Below are 25,373 nucleotides of genomic sequence, written 5' to 3'. Positions count from 1 at the left end.
ACTATTTACTACTATTACTATAAAAAAAATTACATTTTTATAATTATTATTTTAGTTTTCTCTGTTATTCTTATTCTTTATAAGTTATTATTTATTTGTCTTTTTCTTCCGTATCTAGCTGTATCAGGTGGCGGACCACTTTCCTTTCTCCCATTGGTAGTTGCTGCATCACAGCTTATTTGCAAATATAATGTATTATTATTGTTGTTGTTATTTCTCATGCACCACAGCACAGGAGGTGTTGGCCTCCTTCTAGCTCCACCAAGTTCAGCACAACACCTCCCAAACACGTGTCAGCCTCCCGCGAGAAGCTGAATTGGACCCCAACCGTCACCCACCGAGCGAGGCATCACTATTGATCTTCACTGTCAGTGAGAGATATAAAGCAGGTATTCGCCATGGTAAGAGTGACTCAGCTGAGCAAGGGTGAGTGAGAGCGTCACACCACCGGATGCCCTGATCCTTCCCATAGATATGGTGTGGCGGGACACCACTCAACATCACCATCCAAGACAGCAGTCCTGCAGGAAACTGAACACAGAAGCCCATCCGTCACCCGATGAGGTGCTTCATCAAGCTCTGTGATAAGTGAAGCTGTAATGCAAAGACTACCAATTCTCTGAGATGTTGGCTTGTGATAGGACGTCCTGCTTTTGTATTATTATACATCTTATTATTAATAAGTCACCGAAGACTATAGAGTTTGGAGTATTTCTATCAGGGCTGACAATCGTTTAATTTTTTTAATCTAATTAATTACATAGTCTGGCAATTAATTAATTGCATATTAATCACACATCAAATTTGGTTGAGAAATTACCCACAAAAGATAATTTAAAGCCATTATTGTGTTCCATGAAAAAAGCATGAAATCGATATTACAAAAATTAGAAATAATTTTTTTAATTTTTAATTTTTGGGTGAACTATCCCTTTAATTAGTTTTTTATTACTATAGATTTTTTTTGGAATATGTAGATATATTTTTAAAATGAAATTAAACTCTTAAAAAAGAAACTAAAACATCCAGTAGGTGGCAGTAAAATGTCTTAATGAATAAGTCATTGAGTCATTTATTCATTCATTCGATTCAAACGGCTGATTCATTTAGGAATCAAGTAAATCTTTATGAGTGGCTAATTGAATCAATTGATTCACCCTATTTGTTCAAAACGCGGATTCATTCAGAAATTGTGTTTATGTGTGCTTGGAGAAGCACAACACTTGTGATGTGGTTTTAATAGGTAATATGTGTCGGCAAACTGAGCAAAAACAGACAATATTGTGTATAAAATATAACACAATATTAACTTTTTAATATTTTAATAATTTACTTAACTGCTGTATGAAATCACTCGTGCAATCACTGTTGCACTCGTTTTATTAGGGACAAAAACAGCAGTCGTGTGATATCACTTATCATATTATATAAATATGAGACAGAAATTCATACAGCGCCACTTTTTGGCCCAATATTTTGAATTTTGGAGGCACATAACTGCATTTGGACTACATAGTTGTTGTCTTGCATCACGTTTGTCAACAGTAAACTGCATGAAATATAAGATGACCTACAAGTCTAGACTAGTACAGGTCTAATTATTAGCTAATTAATTAAATTAACGTTGTTAGAGTCCTTGCTGTGATGTTATGTCATACAGAAGATTTATAACGCATCAAAAACTTCTCATTTAATATTCAAAAATAGACTGCCTCCTCTGGCGATGTTGATTGGTTGATGAGAATCGCATCTTTTAAATTGTCATGACTCTGATTTTTTTTAACTATTGTAATAACTCACATTCCTTGAGGTTCACTTTAATGTTAACAAAACAAACCCGCATTATTTTCAACCCTCATTCTGACCCTTATCCATTTTAAAGGGGGCTCCAGTAAAAGGCCACTGTTATGATTGTCTAACATCATTCGATAGGAAATAGTTTTATCCACTATATAAATGTAAATATAAGCTTTATAGATCAGTTGTACCAACGCCCCATGAATAAGTGTTTAAAAAAACATTACAATACAAAACCATTTACAGACAAAGCATTATAAATTTGTTTAACGTTACTTACGGTTTGCTGCAGCTGCTGTCAGATTCAATACGGTTGGCTGCTTCATCTTTCAACGAATGTTTCTTTGTGTGAACTCTCCATTACACTGTACCTCGTTTACAAAACAATCTTCAGTCAAATGCCCCGAACAAAATAATCCATCCATTCCTTCACGACGCCGAAGTCTGCTCTGCGCAGAAACGCAAATGTACTAGTTTGCAGGCGTAAAGTGGGTGTGGCCTATGGTGGGACAATAAAATGATTGGTCAATGCCTTGTCATGTCCAAATAAGGTCAAGTAGTAGTGGCTAATGGTTTTATAATTTAGTTTCAAATTTAAGTTAACAGATAGATGCTAGTTAATTTTTCTAAATGGCCTATTTACCAAACCCTGGGTGAGATGACACAAAAACAAACATAATATATTAATAAAAGAAGGACTCTTCATATTTAATGGTATTAATTATTTGTATACTTCATTCAATAGGTTACACTTTCTAGAAAACTTTTGTTTTATAAACAAATATATAACCACTGATCTATAATAGAGAATATATTATAGATCAGTGGTTAACCCACGCTTTGACTGTGTTTACGTTGCATACGCCGTTTTGACCAGCAGTTTTCGCCATTGTTTCGAGCGAAAGAGTGAATCATTTTGTGAAGCAATTCAGCTTGAGATGACCTTGATATGATGATTGTTTTGTTTGGTAGCGTTGTATGATGCTGCAACGAACTGTAGTTCGTAGTTTTTCTTTTATAAAAGCACAGTGAGGATGTTTGGTTAATGAGTTTTAGTATGTATGCACTTTAATGCAACTAGCATAACAATAGCTGTACAAAGGTAGACTGCAATAAACACTAAACAGACAACTTATATATTTTATATTTGCACATAAACCTGCCCTGCTAAAAAAACAATAGAACCCTGTCTACTGGTATGTGATGGATTCTATTGGTGGGATGTTAAATCCTATTGGAAAAATGCCCAAAACACACTACAAAAAGGAATTTTGTAATGGTTTTACTGGAAAAAGCTAATGGTTTATAATGGTATTTTAATGGAAACCATTAGAATTTCTGTGATGGTTTCTATGGGCTTCTATTGTTTTTTTTTAGCAGGGTGGTTGTTATGTTTTTAACATCAGCAAGCAAAGAACGCACAGAGACCGCATGGTGTACTAGGCCAGGGGTAGGCAACGTCGGTCCTGGAGTGTCGTTATCCTGTAGAGTTTAGCTCCAACCTTATTCAAACACACCTGAACAAGCTAATCAAGGTCTTCAGAATTACTAGGGCTACAGGCAGGTGAGTTTTTTTTCAGGGTTGGAGCTAAACTCTGCAGGACATTGGCACTCCAGGACCGACGTTGCCTACCCCGGCCTGTACTAGGCTATCTCCTTTTTTCTCTCTTCTCGCCTCTATTACATTAAAGTTCCCTTACTGGACACAATCATTACAGTCAGAACAATTAGGCCTACATAAACACAACACTGGTCACAGCATTTAGGCCGTTTTCTGGGCTATCCTCCACTTCTATTTCAAACATCCATAAGGTGAAACGAACTACCTATGTTTCGGTAATAATAAAGATGCCAGACATTTTGAATCATTGATATCTTATTATGTTTCTCCTCAGAAGGTTAACATCTGAAGAACCTTTCTGCTTCACAAAAGGTTCTTTGTGGCGAAAGAAGGTTTTTCAGATTATAAAACGGTAAGAAAGAGATGATTCTTTAACTTCTGACTGAATGGTTCTTTGTGGAACCAAAAATGTTTCTTCTATAGCATCACTGAAGAACCTTTTAAGCACCTTTATTTTTAAGAGTGTATATGACCACCCTGTGTGAAAGTTACACATGATTATGGTGATCCACTCACATGAACATCTAGTGTGTTTTTTTGTTTAGGTTACAGTTAGTGAGGCATGGACATCACAATTAGTTTGGCATGGCATCAGGGGAACACTGCGCTCTGGACTGTCTCTCTCTCTCCAGGCAGATCAGCAAACACTAGTGACATTCACAATGACAGTAGAAGTCACAGGTCAGATGTGTGAACGATACGCTGACATTTCTCTGTTTACCTGCTCTGTCTCACTGGTAGAATTTGATCTCGGCGTCCACACAGTCAAAGAACAGATCCCCGAGCTCCTGGATCTCACCCCTAAGCACAGCCTACTTGCTTGTATTGGCCGTTGGGTGAAGCAGACAGAAATTATAGAGATAACTTTGAAATTTAAACTGACCATGTTACCAAAGGATATTAAGCCCACAGACATAAACAGATAATCATCATCTGCCATCGCCGGACACCAAAAACTCTGCCACTGACCGCTCACACCTGGGTGGGACAACATTTTGAAAGCATGACACCACTGCAAGATGGCAAGGTGAACTGGCCAAGGAAATAAAGCAAGCCCACCAGGCACCTCAACTCCAGCCAGGGCTCACCTGACATGACCCTCAAGTCCCAGGTTACAGCCCCCACCACATGGCCTGAGGGCAAGATGGCATTTTGGGACACAGAACTACCACGGTATCTCACCTTTAAGGTCCTCAGTGAGCCCATCCAGAAGTGTGCCACCAGTGCCACCGAATCCAGCCGAGGGTCAGGCCAGAACCCGAAGACCATAATGAAAGTCAGCACTGGGGTGGGCAGTCCATTGACGATGTGTTCTTTCCATTTTTTAATTGTAACAATACATTCAATAAGAATAATAAGTTTATTGCACTTAATAACAGTAAGGTTGAGTGGGGGAACTATGATGTCACTTTGTAGGCCGATCAGCTGTTAGCATTCCTCGACCTATTGGCTTTTTCCATAGGCTTTTGGATTATCGCAAAAAATAAGCTCTGTGTTCAATCATAGTTCATGAAATTTACACGTTTTGTCCATCATAATCTTCACAAAATAATATCACTTTTATGAATTTTGAAGCCTAATTAAAAGCACCAGAACTTAAAAGCTAATGTAAATCATAGACTATAATCACAGTTTTACAGTTTACGCCACTGTGTTATTTGCATCTTACTTTCTTTCTTTCTTTCTTTCTTTCACAAACATAGGTTAAATTCATTTAACAGAGACCTTTCTTGGGGCTTTTTTATTTATTTTTTTACTTTAAAGATTCTATACTTTAAAGGCTGTTTGAAAATGAGCAAAATTGGGTTTTGAATTAGTCTGATATATAAAATTAACAACAAAAACTAAATAGATTAAACATATTCTTTAAAAAATAAACATATTAATTTAAATTAAGTCAATTAATTTTCATTTTCGATTATTATTACAACTAAATTACCCTTTATGCAAATTACGAGCGTAACACTCACAGAACTACATTTCCCAGCATCACCTCGCACCCCAAGCGCACGCTCTAGTATCGCGATATTATCTAAAATCCTTTGCGTTGTATCGCGAGATTACCTTCCTGCTGTCTAGTACAGCACTAAAAACTGTCAGTGAGGTTAGAGGGGGTAAGAATTTCTCAAATCGGCGACTGCCGTTCAAACAGCGGTGTGAATGTTCAAATCTGTGCTTTGGTGTTATTACAAACGTAACGTGTGACACTGAGGAGAAAAACGGCAGCGTTCTCGTCCAAACTGTACAGGCCAACAGTCTCTGAACTAGATCAAACAGTGCTGTAACACAGCGAGCAAATGGCGTTGAAAAGAATCCAAAAGGTGAGTGTGTGTGCATTGTGTGGATCGCATAACCTCACAGCCTCTGTCAATGTCCTGCTCATCATCTTCTAATGTTGTTGTGATGTAAAGCGGTCGCACTTTTCTCATTTTGTCCCCATCTGGTCAAGACAAAGACGGATGGCCAATGGTGGATGCATGCAGTCGACAGACGCACGGTGTCTTTCTGATCATTACAGATTCACACACATGCTGTTATAAACAGTTACCGTCACTTAGAGACGGCTAATCGTGAGTGTTTGTTTTGCGCAATATGCGATATAGGGTGAGCAACGGCTATTGTCGTTATGCGATGTTGTATCGTAAGGATCTGTGCGCGTAATAACGCATGATTTGGGAGTTGGCGGGTGCTGTTGTGACAGATTTGTGGCATGTAAGTGCGTGGGCGCTGGAAACATTGTTAAAATGTATCTTTTCTGTTGTCGGTCATCATGAATGAGCGAAGCGCCGCTGGTGCGCATGCGTGATGGGCGACAACTGCTTTCAAGTTGCCAAATGCTGAACCCCAATGTCAGTGTGTCCATATATGGCTTGGCAAATAGGGCACTAGGACAGCGGAGGGTATTTTTAACAGATTCGCCACCCTGTCCGCATAACCAACGACTTTAATCACAGAAAAAAATCACTTGGAGTCTGTGTACTTCTTTCAGGGATTCGGTAATCTGAGTGTTTTATAATAAACGAGTCGAATTTTGGCCTTCTTTACTCGCCCTCATGCTTTGTTTTTCTAAATGAGGAGAAATTGGAAAAATATCCAACATTTTTAATGACTAGCTCCAAAAAGGAGTATTAAAAATTTTTTTTAAATCCCAATTGACTTGTGTGCTATATTCAGAGTCTTCTTGTAAGGAACAGCCCAAAATTTAAAGACACAGTTCACCCAAAATGAAAAGTGTCATCATGTACTCATCCTCAAGCCTGTATGAACACAAAAGAAGATATTTTGAAGACTGTGTGCATCCAAACCTACCTTTGATGGTCCCCCTTGACTTCCATAGTGTTTTTTATTTTTTCATATTATGGAAGTCAGTGGAGTGCATCAACTTTTTGGTTACCCATATTCTTTGAAACATCTTTTGTGTTCAGCAGAAGAAATAACGGCATAAATGTGGGCCTGTTTCTAATACAAAAGCTATCGTATAACTTCAGACTCTGAATATACATCTTATATTAAAGATTTTCTCAAGTACTCGCATTTTGTACAATATTAAAATCCTTTGAGTATAATTTTTGTGTGACTTAATTGCTATAATAAACACGACAACTGATAATTCACCTCAGATGGTGAAAAAAAAACTTAAAGGAAACAAGAATGTTCAAACTGTGAACAAACAAGTATATTTCATAACAAGGTTTGCATCAGTCAATGAGTATGTATTTTGAATAATGTTAAAATCATTGATTTTTAATAAATTAATTATGTACTTAGAGAGCCCCGCCCACACGCTCTTCTTATTGGCTGTAATTAGTGATTTTTTTTTTTTTCACATCTGACATGGACAGATAAATGTACTTATACCTGGAATCTTATCACATTGCAACTGGGTAGTATATTAGGATACTTCACGGTGTGATTTGTACATTTTGGAGCTTGTATGGAAAAAAGGTCTTCAAAAATTCAGACTTTTGAAGTCAAAATAACAATGTACAGGATTGTAATGACTTGAAGGTGAATAAACAACAGAATTTTCGTTTCTGAGTGAACTATCCCTTTAAGGTTTGAGAGGTCCTTTGAAATAATAAGGTTGATCCATTCATAAAAAAAATATTGGATGCACATTTTTAGATATTGAATTAAAATGCATACAGACCCATGACTAATGTTAGATATCAGACATTTAACTTGTGCCGAATGCCATGTTACATTAACAAAGGGTCAAGAAAGAGTGTCAACAACAGATCAACAATAGACTGTAAAAGCTCCGCCCCCTTTAAAAGCAGCACAGATGTAACACAGTATGTGGTGTGTTGTTGTGCTGCTCCTGCCAGAGTTCGTTTCATAAGGATCAGTCTTGTGCAACGATCATGTTTACGATATCAGAAATTAGAACCTGTTTATGTGTATTTAAGCATGTAAGTATAATGTAATAGCAGGTGTGAATACAGGCTGCATGTTGATTGAAACATTGGACTGTAAATATAATTACATTTTTGACACTTTTTTTTTTTTTACTTTACTTACTGTGCACATTGATTTAATCTAAACTATGCAGTCTTTTCTGGGGAGGATAAATCAATACACTGGATTGCATGCTTATGGTATGATATATGTCATGCCATAAACTTGCAATCCATATATAAAATATATAATTGTCCCTAAATTCAGCATATAGTTTTATTTGGTCAGATAGTTTGAGGGACGGTTCATTCTTTTATTTCTTGCACTGATGTCAATGAATGACATTTAATGTCGATCTGTTGTTGTGTACAGTGTTAGGTATGATGGACTGATCCATTAAAGCCATTTATTATGTTTTTTTTAGTGTGCTGAGAGTTAAAGTTATTGAAAGTGCTGTCGGTGAACAGCTGACCGCTCTGCATCTATCTTTAGAGAGGTGTTTTCAGGCGCTGTGAGTCAGACAGCAACTTCTAGCAATACAAACAACCACTCAAGAGGGAAATTACAGAGGTGACATGGCCATGAGGATGAGATATGAGATATTTCAGATGAATGATTCAGAACAGTTACAGAAATACACCTGATGTCAAATACTGAGCCGCACTGTCAGAATACAATCGGTGCATGGAACTAACAAACCTCAGTAGAGAAGTTGGTGTGCGACTGACAAAAAGGACACTGTAAATATTGCCCAGCTCTTGTATGAAAAGAAGTGTAGATTAAGTTTCTATAATTCAGATTAACATTGTAGCAACGGTTATATTGTTGAAAGACAACTGGTTCAAATGCCTGCACAGATTTAATATCATTAAAACATTAATAAAAAATACACATGGGTGAATCTCATGAAACATCAGGAACATATTTAACTCCAATTTTACCTCCAAATTAAAAGAAAATAAGTTAATACCGTTTTAAACATAATGTATATCCACTACCGTTAAAAAAGTATTTTGTTTAAATGAATAATTTTTTCAGTGCATCAATTCATTCAGCAAGGATACAATAAATTGATCAATGAAGACATTTATAGCGTTGTAATTTTATAATTATTTGTCATTTAAATAAATGCTTTTCAGCATTCTATTCATCAAAAAAATCCTTTAAAAACAAAAAGCAACACAGTTTGCACCAAAATATTAAATGTAAATTATTACACATTAGTAAAATGAAAAGATTAGGCTAATATGAAATGTTTCTTGAGCGTCAAATCAGCATGTTGGAATGATTTCGGAGGGATCATGTGACACTGAAGACTAATAAAGCTGAAAAATTCAGGTTTGACATAACAGGAATAAATTATATAAAAAACATATGAAAAATACAGTTTATACTGTTTTTTGATCAATAAATGCAGCCTTGGTGAGCGTTGAGATACATCGTTAGTTGTACTACCTTGAATTATTGCTGATTTAAATCATTAGCACATTATATTTGTCTTTATGAAAGTCATTTGGAGATTCACACAGATGCATTTTCACATTTTGAAAAATGTTAGAGGTTATCTTGTAAAAGAAGCACATACGAATAGCCTGTTTTCCACAGCTGATATTTCTGTACACCCTGATATTTTCAGTCACACCCTTTGTTTATACAGCCATATTTCATTCTCAGACCCATTTGTGAGGTACTATAAGATGACTGCCGTAGCGTTGGTTGTGCTGGCAGTGCTCCTGAAAAATCTCAATATGGAAACAAACCTCAGAGCCAAAGCATTAGGAGTATGTGTTGGCAACCACGTTTCACTAACATGAGCCAAATTCTGTTTTTAGAAAGCATTTTGAGTAAATGAAGTATCCTGGTGCTGATAAAATTTTGATCACACCAAGAATCCTTTGTGTTACTTGTGTCTTTTATCAATTTTCTCTGAAGTACTCTTATAAGCAAATAATCAAGGTTATTGCACAAAAAAATGCTGTTTTACATGACAAGGCCTTTTTGTTTCCCTCAGGAGCTGACAGACCTACAGAGAGATCCACCAGCTCAGTGTTCAGCAGGTCCAGTCGGAGAGGACTGTGAGTAAATGAGGAACGAGTCAATTATAAAAAGTTACTATTGAGATATTTTTGTCAGATTACTGTTTAAATATATAGATATTCGCATGTATTTACTCTAGAAGTGATCCAACACTAACTACCATTTTCAGCAAGAACATTGGATCAGTTCTTGCTCTGCTTCAATACTTACTGCCCATTGATTTTATATAATGAATCATGTTTTTCAGTGTTTCACTGGCAGGCAACAATAATGGGGCCGGTAAGCAGCCATTTTTCTGCCTTATTCTTTTCAAATTACAGAGTTCCCACAGTCATGAAATATCAGGGAATTGTGATTTCTGGTCCTGGAAAAAAAATACATTTAAGATTAATAAAAATCTTAAAGTGCCCCTATTATGGGTAAAAAAAAAGTTCATATTTTGGTTTTTGGAGTCCCCAACAACAGGCTGACATGCATGCAAGGTCAAAAAACACTTTCATTGTCTTATAATATGCATTTATTTTTATCTACTTGCTCAACGATTCATTTTTCCAAACCCCTTCTTTGCGTGACGCTACTCTGCAGTGATTGGTCCAATTGGTCTCATTTTCAATTCATCATGCCTGTAATGCCTGAAAAAGCAGCGTTTGAGAGCGCAGTGCTGCTTTTGCAAAAATAAAAATCCATAATAGGGGCACTTTAAAATCTCATGGGTAAATCATGTAAATTCATTGGTCAAAATGTGTGGTAACCCTTAAATTAGTTCAAGGGATAGTTCACACAAAAATGAAAATTATCCCATGATTTTCTCATTCTCAAGCCATCCTAGGTGTGTATGACTTCATTTCTTTTTTCAGACGAATACAATCGGAGTTATATTAAAAAATGTCCTGGCTCTTCCAAGCTTTATAATGGCAGTGAATAGGGGTCGAGATTTTGAAGCATCAAAAAGTGCATCCATCCATCATAAAAAGTGCTCTACACAACTCCGGCTTCTGAAGTGAAGCGATGTGTTTGTGTAAGAAAAATAGCATTATTTAAAACTTTATAAACTGTAATACACTATATTGCCAAAAGTATTGAGTCACCCCCTTCTAATGAACAGGTTTGACTACTTTAGTAATTTCCATGAGTACAAATCCTAATGTTTAAGCATATAATGATATTCTAGGGAGTTGTGTGATTCTAATTTTAAAGCAACAGTTTGGACCCTTTTCTATTCTAACATGACAATGCCTCTGTGTATAAGGCAAGGTTCAAAAAGAAATGATTGATTCAGTCAGTGTGGAAGAACTTTAAAATTAGAATCACACAATTCCCAAGAATACCATTATACGCTTAAACATTAAGATCTGTAATCATGGAAATTACTAAAGTAGTCAAACCTGTTCATTAGAAGGGGGTGACCCAATACTTTTGGCAATATAGCAGGGCTCTCAAGTCTCACGCATTCAGCGTGACACTCACGCATTTCAACCAGTTCACACGCTCTCACGCCACACCTTGTATTTCTCATGCTGAGAAGGGATAACTTGTCCCGCTACAATTACTATACAATTAATATTCAAATAGATGAAGGAATACGGAGGTAAGTTTTCTTCTGAGTTCATAGCTCTCTCGACTCTCGAGTTATACAGAGTTAAATGCCACCTACCAGCCAATCAGAAATTAGGATGTTGTTGTTTCCTTTTAAATTACGCAATTCTGCTGCAAGCGGGTTCGTTACTAAGCAACATGGATGCGCGCGCACATGGAGTGTAAACTGGAAGAGAAAGATCCGATGAATGCTGTAGGTAACCCCTTCATTTATTATTTTTTCGATTTTAAGATTCCTCTACGAAATCACTTGCCTGTGAAAAGATAGTGAGAGGAGAGCTGATGTTGGGGAATATAGCCAAATTCGCGCTAAAGTATTATTGATGCAGTCAAAAAAAAAAAACTCTCCAACTGCTTTGCAACCAGAAGCTTTAACTTAGCTTTGGCTTCCTGAAAGGAAAGTACTAGAGATGTTATAACAGTTGGTGAATCTGATAAAAGACAGACAAATTCATCCAAATAAAATAAATCGTTTTACATAGAGAGAGAGAACACATTTCAGCTTATGAATTTTTTTTTTCTGTTGTGTTTGTTGCACATCTTGATGACAGGGTTAGGGGGCTCCCATATAAAGCACTGAGGCTTCTCCAAATTCAAATTCAGATGCAGTGTGTTTTCCATGGTGGGTTTGAACAAGACCAAAACTAGAAACAGTTTGGCTCTAGATGGAACGCTATTATCATGACAGTGCTTTATGGGGGAGTCCTCTACCCCGTCATCAGGCATCAAAATGTGCAACAAATATTTACAACAGAAAAAAAGAAACATAAGCTGAAATGTTCTCTCTTTGTCTCTCTCTCTCTCACACACACACACACACACACACACAGTTTGACATACATGCTCAGGGTAAGTACTGTAATATATATGTGTACAGTATGTACATTGAGTACTGCTGTTCAGTTGGCTCGTTTGAGCCAAAATTTATTTTATTTTTGATACATTTGTATTTTTAAATACATAAATCTTTTTATTTTATTAGAATGAATTTGTCTTTCATCAGATTTACCAAATGTTATAACTTCTATTTGTGCTGGTCAATTATGAACAATAGGTAAAATTGAACTGCTAGCAAAAACTTGGGTGCTGCAAATATTTGAGTTGCTCCTCCCCTTTGAGTGACTCCTCCCATTTGTGTGAAAGTGAAAAAGTGAAAGTGAAGTGACATACGGCCAAGTATGGTGACCCATACTCGGAATTTGTGCTCTGCATTTAACCCATCCAACGTGCACACACACAGCAGTGAACACACACACACACTGTGAACACACACCCGGAGCAGTGGGCAGCCATTTATGCTGCGGCGCCCGGGGAGCAGTTGGGGGTTCGGTGCCTTGCTCAAGGGCACCTCAGTCGTGGTATTGAGGGTGGAGAGAGCGCTGGACATTTGTGTGGCCCCTCCCCTAATCTCACTCCAAACTTTTGCTATAACTTGAGAATCCTGAATATAGTGTATCTAGCTTCTGCTAACTGTCCTACACACGTTCACTAGAGGTGTAGTGCAAGCGCCGGTGAGAATATGCTAGTCACGCGAGAACCAAGTTTTGTTTACAGCAAAGCAAAACCAGTCTCCTCTTGGCTTATATCGAAATCCTCTGACATTTTTCTTTCCATATCCTCGTTTTGTACTCCAAATTCATGACCAATGTTTTTGATTTACTCTCTCCTCTGTGCTTCTACATTTGTCACTTCTCTCCAGAGCTTACGCAGTTCTCAATTCCAGTCCTCGCGCCCCCCCGCTCTGCACATTTTGTGTGTATCTCTTACCGCTTCTGACGTTTTTTCTATTCGAACGTAAGTGCCCTGCGAAGTGAACCTCACAGGATATTCCGCCATGATTCCAGATCGAAGCGCGTGTATATGTTCCATTTAAAGGTCATTTAAAGTGTATGAGACGTGAATTTAAATAGTTTATTTACATATGCATTTTTGTCACACTCTAGTAAGTTTTGTCTATGTGTGAAGATGCTTCAGGCAGCGGCGCAGCGCAATTCCGTGAATGAATTTTTATGATGGATGGATGCACTTTTTTGGGCTTCAAAATTTTGACATCCATTCACTGCTACTATAAAGCTTGGAAGACATTTTTTTAATATAACTGTGTACACCTAGGATGGCTTGAGTAAATCATGGGGTAATTTTCATTTTTGGGTGAACTATCCCTTTAAGACAGGTTTTTAAATTATTTAAAGGGAACGTTTAACACCTTTTGTAGCATTATATTTTCTGCTAGAGGACCACTTACAATGTTAATGAAAGGTTGCTCGTACCAGAAAAAGTTAAAGTTTAGTGAAATAATCAGGTTACTGTACCTTTAACACTGCTATATGTAATTAGCATCTGTTCTGATTGGCTGATCTCCACATGCAATCACAGTACATACATTTTGCATTGTTAAACTAACAGAATGTTATTTTTGAATTAATTTGTCCTTATCATACATATAATTATTGTGACGTGTTGAAATATTGCCTGTTTTGTGACAGTTGCAAACAGTACATGCATACATTAGCAAAGCTGTGTTCTTGGTTTTTAGAATGACAGTCCATATCAAGGAGGGGTTTTCTTCCTTACGATTCATTTCCCAACAGACTACCCCTTTAAACCACCAAAGGTCAGTTGCTTTGTGATATTAGACAAATGCAAATGAACGTAATGGCTTGTCATGCTGTAATCAATATTCTCTGCATTGAATGACAGGTCGCATTCACAACAAAAATCTACCACCCCAATATTAACAGTAACGGAAGTATTTGTCTGGACATCCTGCGATCTCAGTGGTCACCTGCACTTACTGTATCTAAAGGTAAGATTCAGGCAATGTCTCAATGCATGATAAAAAAAATCTGAAATAATTTATTGCTGTATATGTATTGTTTATTGCTGCAAGGATGCATTAAATTGATCACAAATGAAAGTAAAGCAAAGCAAGCAAGCAAATGTTTATTTATATAGAACTTTTCCAAACAAGTTTATGCAGTTCAGAGTGCTTTACAAGCAAGAAGAAATCAAGTACAAAACAATAAAATGCACCAAATACAAAATAGAAATAACCCATTAAAATACAAGAGCAAAATGTAAAATATATCACTCATATATATCACTCATAATTAAAATGTAAAATATACAACAAAAACATTTAATTAAAGGAAAATAAAAACCCACATAAAATATGCAATATACTAAGATTTTATAGGACATTATAGGAAGGCCAGACTGAAAAAGCAAGTTTTTAATTTAGACTTAAAACTACAGTATTAATGCTTTCAGCACATTAAGAAGAATGTTGTTCCAGAGGCGGGTTACAGTTAAAAGAAAAGAATTTGAAGACTTAAGAGTCTTTCTGGGTTCGTATACTACAAGCATTTTTGAAAGATAGTCTGGAGCAAGTCCATGCAATGCCTTATAAACTAATAAAAGATTTTTAAAATCAATACGAAATCTCACAGGTAACCGGTGTAATGACTTTAATACAGGTGTAATGTGGTCTCTCTGTTTAGTCTTTGTTAATATTCTAATGGCAGTATTTTGTATTAGTTGTATTTGATTAATTGTTTTCTTTGGTAGATAATAGAATAGTCAAGCCTATAAATACATGCATGAATTTTTCTGTATTGGTCAGAGAGAGAAATGATATTACTTTCGCAATGTTCTTCAGATGATAAAATGCAGTTTTGCTTATATTACGTACATAAGCTTTAAAATTAAAATCTGAATCCACCACAAATTTTTAGCCACCTGGCTTGGATTCAGTATATTTAGTGTAGGGGTCAATTTCTCTCACTGAACTTTGGTTCCAATAATCAATTCAGTTCTGTATCTTTCTGTTTGAAATAAGTACTGTTCTTTTGAACTTTGCATTCATCAATTAATACTGAAAAAAATGTATCATGGTTTCTACAAAAATATTAAGCAGCACAACTGTTTTCAACAGGATCATGTGACACTGAAGACTGGAGTAATGATGCTGAAAATTCAGCTTTGCATCAGAAATAAATAACATTTAAAAATATATTAAAATAGAAATATATTTTCAATTGTAATAAAATTTCAAGTAACACTTTACAATGTGTCATTTGTTAACATTAGTTAATGTATTAACTGACATGAACAAACAATGATCAATACATTTATTACACTACTTATTAATCTTTAACGTTAGTTAATAACAATACACTCGCTCATTGTTAGTTCATAGTGCATTAACTAATGTTAACAAACACAACTTGTGATTTTAATAATGCATTAGTAAATGCTGAAATTAACATGAACTAAGATTAATAAATGCTGTGGAAGTACTGTTAATTCTTAGTTCATGTTTACTAATGTTGTTAACTAATGAACCTTATTGTAAAGTGTTACCAAATTTCAAAATATTACTGTCTTACATAAGTTTAAACATTAAAATCTTGAATGGTACTTATGATGTATTCACATCGCAGGTATGAAGTTAATTAATTATTAGTCCATAATTAGATGCATTAATCAATAAATTGTTAAATTGATGCAGTATGTTCTTCAATAATCATAATTTACATACTTGGACAACTTGAAATCAATTAGTATATTTAGAAACTGATCTAGATTAATTTGTGTAAAAATATTTTTTCATTTTTAGTTTACAATGAATTAACTGTTAAAGTGTTAAAGAAATGCAGGTATTGACTTTTTTTCTATGAAAATATTTTAATTTGCATTAATTTAACATCATTTATGATTAGAATGAATATAATACTGCATCAGTAAAACATTATTGTATTGTTAAATATTTTGACTTTAAATATGACTTAATTATATTACCAAATTATAACATGCTGTTAGTGTACAGGTTAATTGCATTGGCCAGTGGATCCTACAGTACATGTTCAAACCGACTGATGATTGTTATAATTGAGGTATTATAATGTTCTCATGTGGCTTGAGCACTTGTTGAACCGACTGTTTGACTGTTTGTTTTGAGTACTGTATAGCCTTGGTGTTTCTGAGCGCTGAGCCCGGTGTGGGTGATGCTTTCAGACTGCAGTGATTACTCTTTGTTCTAAGCAATGACCTAGTTTGGATCTCTCCACGGGAATCTGTTTGTGTTATATGACAAACAAACACAGGGCAGTGTGAGAGAAGCTCCTCATTCCAACAGTAGAGACGATCGGTATGTTTTGGTATTATATGTTTTTAATGTGTTCCCTTTCTTTTTTTAGTCTTGTTGTCCATCTGCTCCCTGTTATGTGACCCGAACCCAGATGACCCACTGGTACCTGAGATCGCACATACATATAAAGCAGACAGAGAAAAGTGAGTGACCCTTACATGCACATTTAAATTTTTTTTTAATTGTTCATTACATGTGTTCATTTCAGTTTTTTGATAAAATGCCTATTTTTGGAAAATTTAATATAAATTAAAAGTACTTGTGGTGGTTTTCTGCTTTTATTTGATGGACGTCAAAATTATAACTCATGATAAGTGTGCCATCAGTACAAAAACAGCTTTATGTACCATTTGGATTAAGAACAAAAGACTAGGGATGCACCGAATGTTCTGCAACCTTAAATTATTCAGTCAAAAAAAGCTCTTTCGGTGTTCGGCCGAATAAGAGAAAAGACCGTATAATATGTACCGAACAATAACGTGATGCGATCAAACAGAGGCGCGCACTAATGCAGCAAACATGTCAGCAGTGTGGAAGCATTTAAAGTGCCCCTATTATGGGTTATGAAAGGTTCATATTTTGGTTTTGGGAGTCCCCAACAACAGCTTGACATGCATGCAAGGTCAAAAAACACTTACATTTTCTTATAATATGCATTTATTTTTACCTTATTTGCTCAACGACTCCCAAACGATTCGCTCAACGATTCATCTTTCCAAACCCCTTCTTTGCGTGACGCTAATCTGCGGTGATTGGTCGATTTCATTTAAAGTAGTGTTTGTGAGCGCAGTGTTTGTGTACAGCCGTTACCAGGGAAACAGCTATTTTTAACACTCCAAAAGGGGCACCTGGTGGCAAAGAATGAATTTGCATTTTCATTCAGACCAACGCGAAAATCAAGTTTTCCCAGGCGCAACAAGTGCTTCTGCTCAGCAAGGCTGCATTTATTTGTACAGTAAAAAATACATGCCTGATTCAAGAAGGGGGTCTCAAAAATGGCCAAAAAATATTATTTTACTAGCTTATTAATTTTAAGTTAAATTGTGCATTGTTGGTATAATGTCTGCTAGAATGTTAAAAAAAATGTTCAGTGTTAAGTAAATATTTTTAAATAGTAGTTTAGTTGTAATTCAATTCAATTCAAGTTTATTTGTATAGTGCTTTTTATTATACAAATCGTTGCAAAGCAGCTTTACAGGAAATTAAGTTTCTACAATATATTTATATATTGTAGAAACTTAATATATTTAACTTATGGCAAAATTTGGTAATTATGTGTTGTCTGAGGGTTGACATCCTCTGAGGGGTTGGCATCATCTCTTCTCAGGTGTTTGGTCATCTCAGATCATTTAAGGGTTGGATCCAGACTGAAGCTTCTGTCATTACAGAGAAACAAATAGAGACATAATTAGCGTAGCTGCTGTTCCATCCAAGCAAAAATGATTTGTTCAACCCAAGCTAAAGTATAATAATGTGCATTTGAGCAGATATAACTGCAGTACAAGATTATGAGATGCATTATGTGAATGCTTGGCTAAAGAGATGTCTTTAATCTAGATTTAAACAGAGAGAGTGTGTCTGAACACTGAACGTTATCAGGAAGGCTATTCCAGAGTTTGGGAGCCAAATGTGAAAAAGCTCTACCTCCTTTAGTGGACTTTGCTATCCTAGGTACTACCAAAAGTCCAGAGTTTTGTGACCTTAGGGAGCGGGTTGGATTGTAGCGTGGTAGAAGACTAGTTAGGTACGCAGGAGCTAAACCATTTAGGGCCTTATAAGCAAGTAATAATATTTATATTATAGGGAGCCAGTGCGGAGACTGTTAAATTGGGGTAATATGATAATATTTTCTTGACCTGGTAAGGACTCTAGCCGCTGCATTTTGGACTACCTGTAGCTTGTTTATTGAAGATGCAGGACAACCAGCTAGCAGTGCATTACAATAGTCCAGTCTAGAGGTCATGAATGCATGAATTAGCTTTTCTGAATTAGCTTTTCTGTAGCTTGACAATGTTTCTAAGATGGAAGAATGCTGTTTTTGTAACATTGGAAATATGATTTCCAAAAGACAAGTTGCTGTCTAATATAGATTTTTGACTGTAGAGGAAGTAACAGTACATCCGTCTAGTTGCAAATTGTAATCTAAAAGATTCTGTGTACTGTTTTTTTTGGTCCAATAAGTAATATCTCCGTCTTATCTGAATTTAATAGGAGAAGATTATTGGTCATCCAATCTTTTACATTTTTAACACACTCTGTTAGCTTAGATCATTTAGAAGTTTCATCTGGTCTTGTTGAGATATATAGTTGAGTATCATCAGCATAACATCCCGTATTTTCTAATAATATTACCAAGGGGCAACATATATATTGAAAATAGCAGAGGACCTAGGACAGATCCTTGTGGTACTCCATACTTTACTGGTGATAATTGAGATGACTCCTCGTTTAAATAAACAAAGTGGTAGCGATCGGACAGGTAGGATCTAAACCATTTTAAAGCCTGCCCTTGAATACCCGTATAGTTTTGTAATCGATCTATGAGTATGTCATGATCTATAGTGTCGAACGCAGCACTAAGATCAAGTAAAACTAGCAATGAGATGCAGCCTTGGTCTGACGCAAGAAGCAAGTCGTTTGTAATTTTAACAAGTGCAGTTTCTGTGCTATGATGGGGCCTGAAACCTGACTGAAATTCTTCACAGAGATCATTTTTTTTTACAAGATGGAGCACAACTGAGCAGACAACTTTTTCAAAAATTTTAGACATAATCAGAATGGGTCTGTAATTTGCCAGTTCACCAAGATCTAGTTGTGGTTTCTTAATAAGAGGCTTAATAACCGCCAGCTTGAATGGTTTTGGGATGTGACCTAAAGATAACGATGGGTTAATAATACTGAGAAGCAGTTCTTCTGCTACAGGTAACAACTCTTTCAGTAATTTAGTGGGTACAGGATCTAATAGACATGTTGCTTTGTAATTGATTTTTTATTTGAAAAGCAAGACAAAACAGTAAAAAGCACATTTTGGCTATTTAATTTATGCAATGGTGAAAAAAAAAAGGGAAAATACATGGAGGGGGAAAATGCAAAAAAGTGTTTAATTTTGTTCGGCTTTGGCCAAGAATTTTCATTTCGGTGCATCCCTACAAAAGAACAGTAGAACTGTTGCACTGCAGATTGTTCACTCTGATTGAATAAGCCATATTCAGAGCTGTTCTAAAATAGCCAATACATGCACAGGTGAGACTTAAATTCGGCATTAATCTGCCAGGTTAGTTGTGACACTGCAACCCAAACTCCTCTCCATATTACACCCATTAATAATATGCTCTTCCTCATCTTGGCTTGTTTGGGGCATGTTAGTCTTGTGTATTCAGGTCTTTGACTGACGGTGTAAAGTCTCGGCTCTGTAGCCATTTTTGCAGAAGGAGGCCATCTGACTGACATGTACAGTAAAGTGACCAATAACATTAGTTTGCTTTGTTCAGCATCATGTTTAGAGATGGGTAAATGTTCCAGACAGGTGCGTTTGCTAAAAGCATCGTTAGCCGACTATGGTCGCAAGTTACTAACATGGTTAAAGAGATAGTTTAGCCAAAAATGATAATTTGCTGTTAATTTACTCACCTTAAGTCCATCCAATATGTAGGGGATTTTTTTCTTATATTTATAAGTTTGGGTAAGTAAGTTTTTATTATTTTTAATTTTTTTTATATATATATTTTTTAATGAAATTAATACTTTAATTCAGCAAGGATGCATTAAATTGATCATAAATGACAGTAAACACATGTATAATGTTACGAAAAGTTTCTATTTTAAATAAATGCTGTGCTTTTTGAACTATCAATTCATCAAAGAATCCTGAAAAATGTTTAGCAAAAATGCAAGTCAACAGCTACTGTCATCTGAAATGTAGCTTGAATTACATCATAAGAGTGTATCCTTTTTTTACTCGTAGGTACAACAGACTAGCGAGAGAATGGACGCAAAAGTACGCCATGTGAGAGTGCCTGCCACTAAAACACTACAAAATCAAACGGACAGAGAAACCTGTTTTTACTTTGAACAAGAGGAGTCAAAAGAAGTGAATGTTGAGGGGAGGGGACGTCTAAACACCAGACCCTGGAAAGGGAAGCAGAAGGCGGAGGTGAGGAGGTGAGAGCCGCTGGTACACGTTGGCCGCTATGTGCTGAATCCGCTGTCATGTGCCGTTCTCCCAGATCCGCCATCACAACGGCTTAGCCTGGAAAACTCCAGGAAAACTGTAAAACCGGACAAACCTCGGGGTACCACAACCCAGGAAGTTAGACTTGTACTACTGTTAGTTCTCTTATTACTGTCATTGTGATTTTCTCAGTGTTACTGTTGGCGTTCTTACTCTTGTCATCACTGAATGAGGAAACGTTGGGCTGAAGTTGGAATGGCGGCGCGACAGGATTGATCATGTCTGAACCATCGTACCGTCCCATCGGAGTCCCTGTGGAAACCGTAGTTGTCTGTGCACTTTCATTTTTAACAGTTTGAGACAGAATGTAAAAAAATCAAGCGTCAGAAAGACCTTACTGTTGTCTCCGCCTTCCAACTTCCTGCCGTTTCAGTGTTATCCCATAAAACACTACGAATGTGATTTAGGAAAAGTTTGTGTCCCTAATGAGAAAATGTGATTTTGATTTTTGAACAAATGGAGGTCATAAAAATAGTCAAGTGAGTCTATATCTTTGCGCTATAAAAAAAAAACAAAAAAAAAACATAACACCATGTCCTAACAATGCAATGAGATTCCAGCGACAATCGGCCCCTGTACCCTCATTCACTATTCCCTACGTTACTTCACTAATACAGTCCACTTTCAGGAGTGAATGAAAACAAGTGTGCGAATTTGGACACCGAGTACACTGTTGAGTACACTGTTGAGTGTACATCGGTTGTACACTAGTTATAGCAGTGCATCGTGGGATTGAATGAGTGAGCTCAATAATGTCCACTTTGGTTTTGGACACCACTACAAATAGTGAACTTTTAAGGGTATAGGGGGCGATTTCGGACACAGACAAGCAAGATGTGACAAAATCAGAAAATCACAAATCGCAGCCAATCAGATGAGTGTGTGGGCGGAGCTCTCTCTGAAAGCTCACTGCTCTCTCACTGTGCAATAAATAAAAATTTAATTTCATTCAAATTAACAGTTTGAACAATCTTTAAAATGTATCAGTGACTGATGCAATTTTGTCATTTTGTTGTGAAATACACTTGTTTGATCTGTTTGAACGTTCTTGTGTATTTAAGATCTGAGGTAAATTATCCATTGTCGCTTTCATTATGGCGTTAAATTCATACCAAAATGACAACACAAATGAAATTTTAATATTGTACAAAACACATACGTTCCTGAGATAGGTCTAATCATTGTCAGCAACGGGGTAGCAGAAATTGAAAAATAAATTTTAAAAAAATTAATCGAATCACCTGTTGCTCATCGCTTGTCGCCATCACTGTTGATTAGGACAAAAAGCAAAATGGAAAACAAACCTTTTATCTTGTGTCGTGTTGCATTGCATCTCATTAGGACACAGTGTTATTTTTATTTATTAGACATAAAAATGTTGTAATTTTTATTTGGTTATAATCATATCTCCTTTTGACATATTCTTTATTTAACCTTGAGTGTCGTTTTCAGAATTAAGCTGGCCGTTCACACAAGACATGCTCTTGCTTTCCATTCGCGCTGTATTTTTAATGTTGCTCTGTGTAAACATGCACTAGACGGACGTTTTTTTCAAACACTATTTTGTTTATTGTTTGATGCGCAGTGTTGACTTTAAAAGAATGGACCACTCAGATTGCTCTGGGGGCACGTTAACCATATTTACTGTACATATGGATAAACACATTGTCCAACAAGTGTACATTGAAAGCTCCATCAACCTGTTTTTAACGCAAAAACGCGTCTTATGCGAACGGCCACTGAATTGAATTCACCTCAGCCGCATGTGCATGATATGGCAGATGTGTAAGTATTTGTTTTGATAAGTATTGTGAAGTTGCTTTAGGAATCAAGGCAGATTTTTATACTTGTCTTAAAAATTCACCCAATTTGCTTGCAGAAAAAAGAGGGAGCAAAAAAGCTGAACGGTGGGACTGTGTGGAAAAAAAACTAACAAATGCCACCATTTCTGCCAAATGTGATTATGCCCCTTTCAGATTTGCAGGCTGTGGGCACGTCATAGCGTATGAATGCAATATTTTTCGGCTGTTTAGCATTTATCTATTCTACAAATCTGTCTTCAAGAGTGTAATCCTTAATAATCTTTAGATACTCTTGTTCCTGTAGTCACTAATAGTACTAATTTTTGACAGAGTAGATGGTACGTTTGATGTATGACCAGCGCAGGTGCTGGACTCAAGTTCTTTTACTGTAAATTAATTTTTGTAAATGCACTCATTAACTCGTGGCTGCCTATTTAGAGGTGGATGATCAAGATGTTTACACGGAGCAGAATGAAAAAATATTTCTTCACCCGTCTGAACTGGAGCTCGGGGGTTGGGAAGGCGCTTCTCAAACGCTTTCCGTCGGGAAAGAAGTGTGAACATCTCCTCACTCTCACCTCCTGGTGCTGCTCTTCACAAGCCCATGGCTCAAGACTCCCTGAAAAGGGCTAAATATTGCCAGAATTATATTTAGCACCATATATGTGTACTTTCACCAAGAGAATTGATATTTTGTGTCCGGTATAGCTTTGGATATGCTTTTAAAGGGATAGTTTACCCCAAAATGTGAATTCTGCAATCATTTACTCACTTTTCCCAACAGTGTTGATCACTTTCTTCTGTAAAACACAAAAGGAAAACTTTTGGAGGTTGTTGTTCACGCGCTCCTGTTTTCCGTACAATGAAAGCGGATGGGGACCATGAACTTTCAAGCTCTGAATAAAAAGTGCCGTGAAAGTTTATTCCGAACTAAAATTTTAGTAAATGTTTATTTGAAAACGTTGCTATTGTTGCTTGACAGCTGTGGTCACCATTCACTTTCATTGTGTGGAAGAGTGCAGCGTGAACATACTTCAAAATTTCTCCTTTTGTGTTTTACCGAAAAAAGTCATCGGTTGGATTTAGAAAACATGATGGTGTGTAAATGATAATAGAATTTTTCTTTTTTCTTTTAAATTGAATTGAATGTAAAATGTTATGCCAACTTCTCCTAACTTTGATTTAAAGACCGACGATACCGTCTTCGTATCAGCAAATTTTTCACTACTAAATGTGGCTCACTGGTTGTGCATCTGGAAGTAGAATGTTTGTTTAATTTATTTATTTATTTGCTATTTATTTGTCGTCTTCCAGTCATCAGCTCAAATGCAGTCAGCCTGGAATTACGAGTTGCTTCATCTGAAGCAGCCGGTCAAGTTTTGAGATTGTGCTAAGGCAGTATAGCATGCTTTGCACTCTGGTAGGTTACAACCTTTTTTCCGCAGCTATTTGCAAGATATCAGGGATCTTTTTTCCATTCTCTCACCTCCCTCAAGACCCTCAATAAAACCTTAGCCTTAACCATCAATGTATAAGCAACTGTACTGTACTGTTTACTTTGTGTTTTAACTGTTGATTGGTACTGTACTACTTTGTGTATCACATACACACGTACACAGAGCCATAATGACCTCTCCTGCTAACTGTTTGTGCTAGAAAACCCTTTCATCTAACCAGCTCTCTCCTCAGACTCAGTACAGCTGAGACTAACCTCCAAGGTGTCAACTTTAGTGAATAAAGCTCCTTTTGTCTAATGCGTTCTCTTGGATTTATTCTTAGACAACAGCACAGACTTTCAGAATTTACTCTTAATCTACTGCACTGACTTAATTCAATTACATTTTAATGTCTAATGGAGGAATCTCTCTCTCTCTCACACACACACACACACACACAAAGTCATATTTTTACCCCAAGATCAAAATATTTGTTATTTTTCATAATGAAACATGAATCCTGTTCTGAGACATTTAAGATTTTGTTCAGTGTAAAAAAAAATAAAAAATTCCACAATTAATGTAAAAATATAATTTATTTCTGTGATGCAACGATGAAATTTCAGTATCATTACTCGGTGTCACATGATCCTTCAGAAATCAAATATGCTGATTTGATGCTCAAGAAACATTTCTTAATATTGTTAGTGTTAAATACAGTTGTGCTCCTTAATATTTTAAAGCATAAAATACTACCATTCGCAATTTTGGGGCACATACATGCATAACTAAATAAATAAAAATTTCCAAAGATTTATATTTTTAAAAATGGTCTCTGAAGAAGGAGAAAAAAAGCAGAAAATTCCAACCCTGCTATTGTTGAAAATAGTTGTGATCTTTAATATTTTAAACCATAAAGTACTACCATTAAAAATGTTTGGGTAAGTAAAAAATATAAATAATAATAATTCCAAAGATTTGTTTTTTTAAAAATGGTCTTTGTCCATCAAAGAATCCTGAAAAAAAGGCAGAAAAATGCTGCTGCATTTTTAAATTATAATTATATGTATATTTCTAATTCTGACCATCCCTTGTCTTAAGAAATAAAGGCAGAAATGATGTTTTTCAATTTATTTGCCAAAACCTTTGTTATTTGAAGTGTAAAGTTGTTTAAATGGTAATTTTAGGGTTTAGGAACGCTGCTACACACATTCATTGAATTATTAGTGAAGTGGTAGCAAGTAACGGTAACCCCGTCCATGTGCGGCTCTCCTGCCGGTCCAGCAGATGCCGTCGCCGCTCGCGT

General features: G+C 36.2%; 1 protein-coding gene and 1 long non-coding RNA gene across 3 annotated transcripts in view; one reads left to right on the top strand and one right to left on the bottom strand.

Moving 5' to 3' along the window:
- The window catches only part of LOC131545506 (uncharacterized), a 29,729-nt gene extending 27,394 nt beyond the window's left edge, over positions 1-2,335 (bottom strand). Inside the window, exon 1 of one of the 2 annotated variants that reach the window (XR_009272447.1) lies at positions 2,078-2,335. This is a non-coding gene — a long non-coding RNA (uncharacterized LOC131545506). The remainder of the gene's footprint in view (positions 1-2,077) is intronic. The other variant, XR_009272446.1, reaches the window with a different exon arrangement.
- A 3,127-nt stretch (positions 2,336-5,462) lies between these two features.
- On the top strand, positions 5,463-24,637 carry ube2d4 (ubiquitin-conjugating enzyme E2D 4 (putative)). The gene is made up of 7 exons (XM_058784384.1): positions 5,463-5,739; positions 9,828-9,891; positions 10,101-10,132; positions 13,986-14,063; positions 14,150-14,255; positions 16,648-16,741; positions 20,563-24,637. The coding sequence occupies exons 1-7, from the start codon at positions 5,716-5,718 to the stop codon at positions 20,606-20,608; spliced, it is 444 nt and encodes a 147-aa protein (XP_058640367.1). The 5' UTR covers positions 5,463-5,715; the 3' UTR covers positions 20,609-24,637.
- The last annotated feature ends 736 nt before the right edge of the window (positions 24,638-25,373 follow it).

Source organism: Onychostoma macrolepis, chromosome 08 (genome assembly GCF_012432095.1).
Source record: "Onychostoma macrolepis isolate SWU-2019 chromosome 08, ASM1243209v1, whole genome shotgun sequence".
NCBI lineage: Eukaryota > Metazoa > Chordata > Actinopteri > Cypriniformes > Cyprinidae > Onychostoma > Onychostoma macrolepis.
This window is presented reverse-complemented; position numbering and strand designations above follow the sequence as displayed.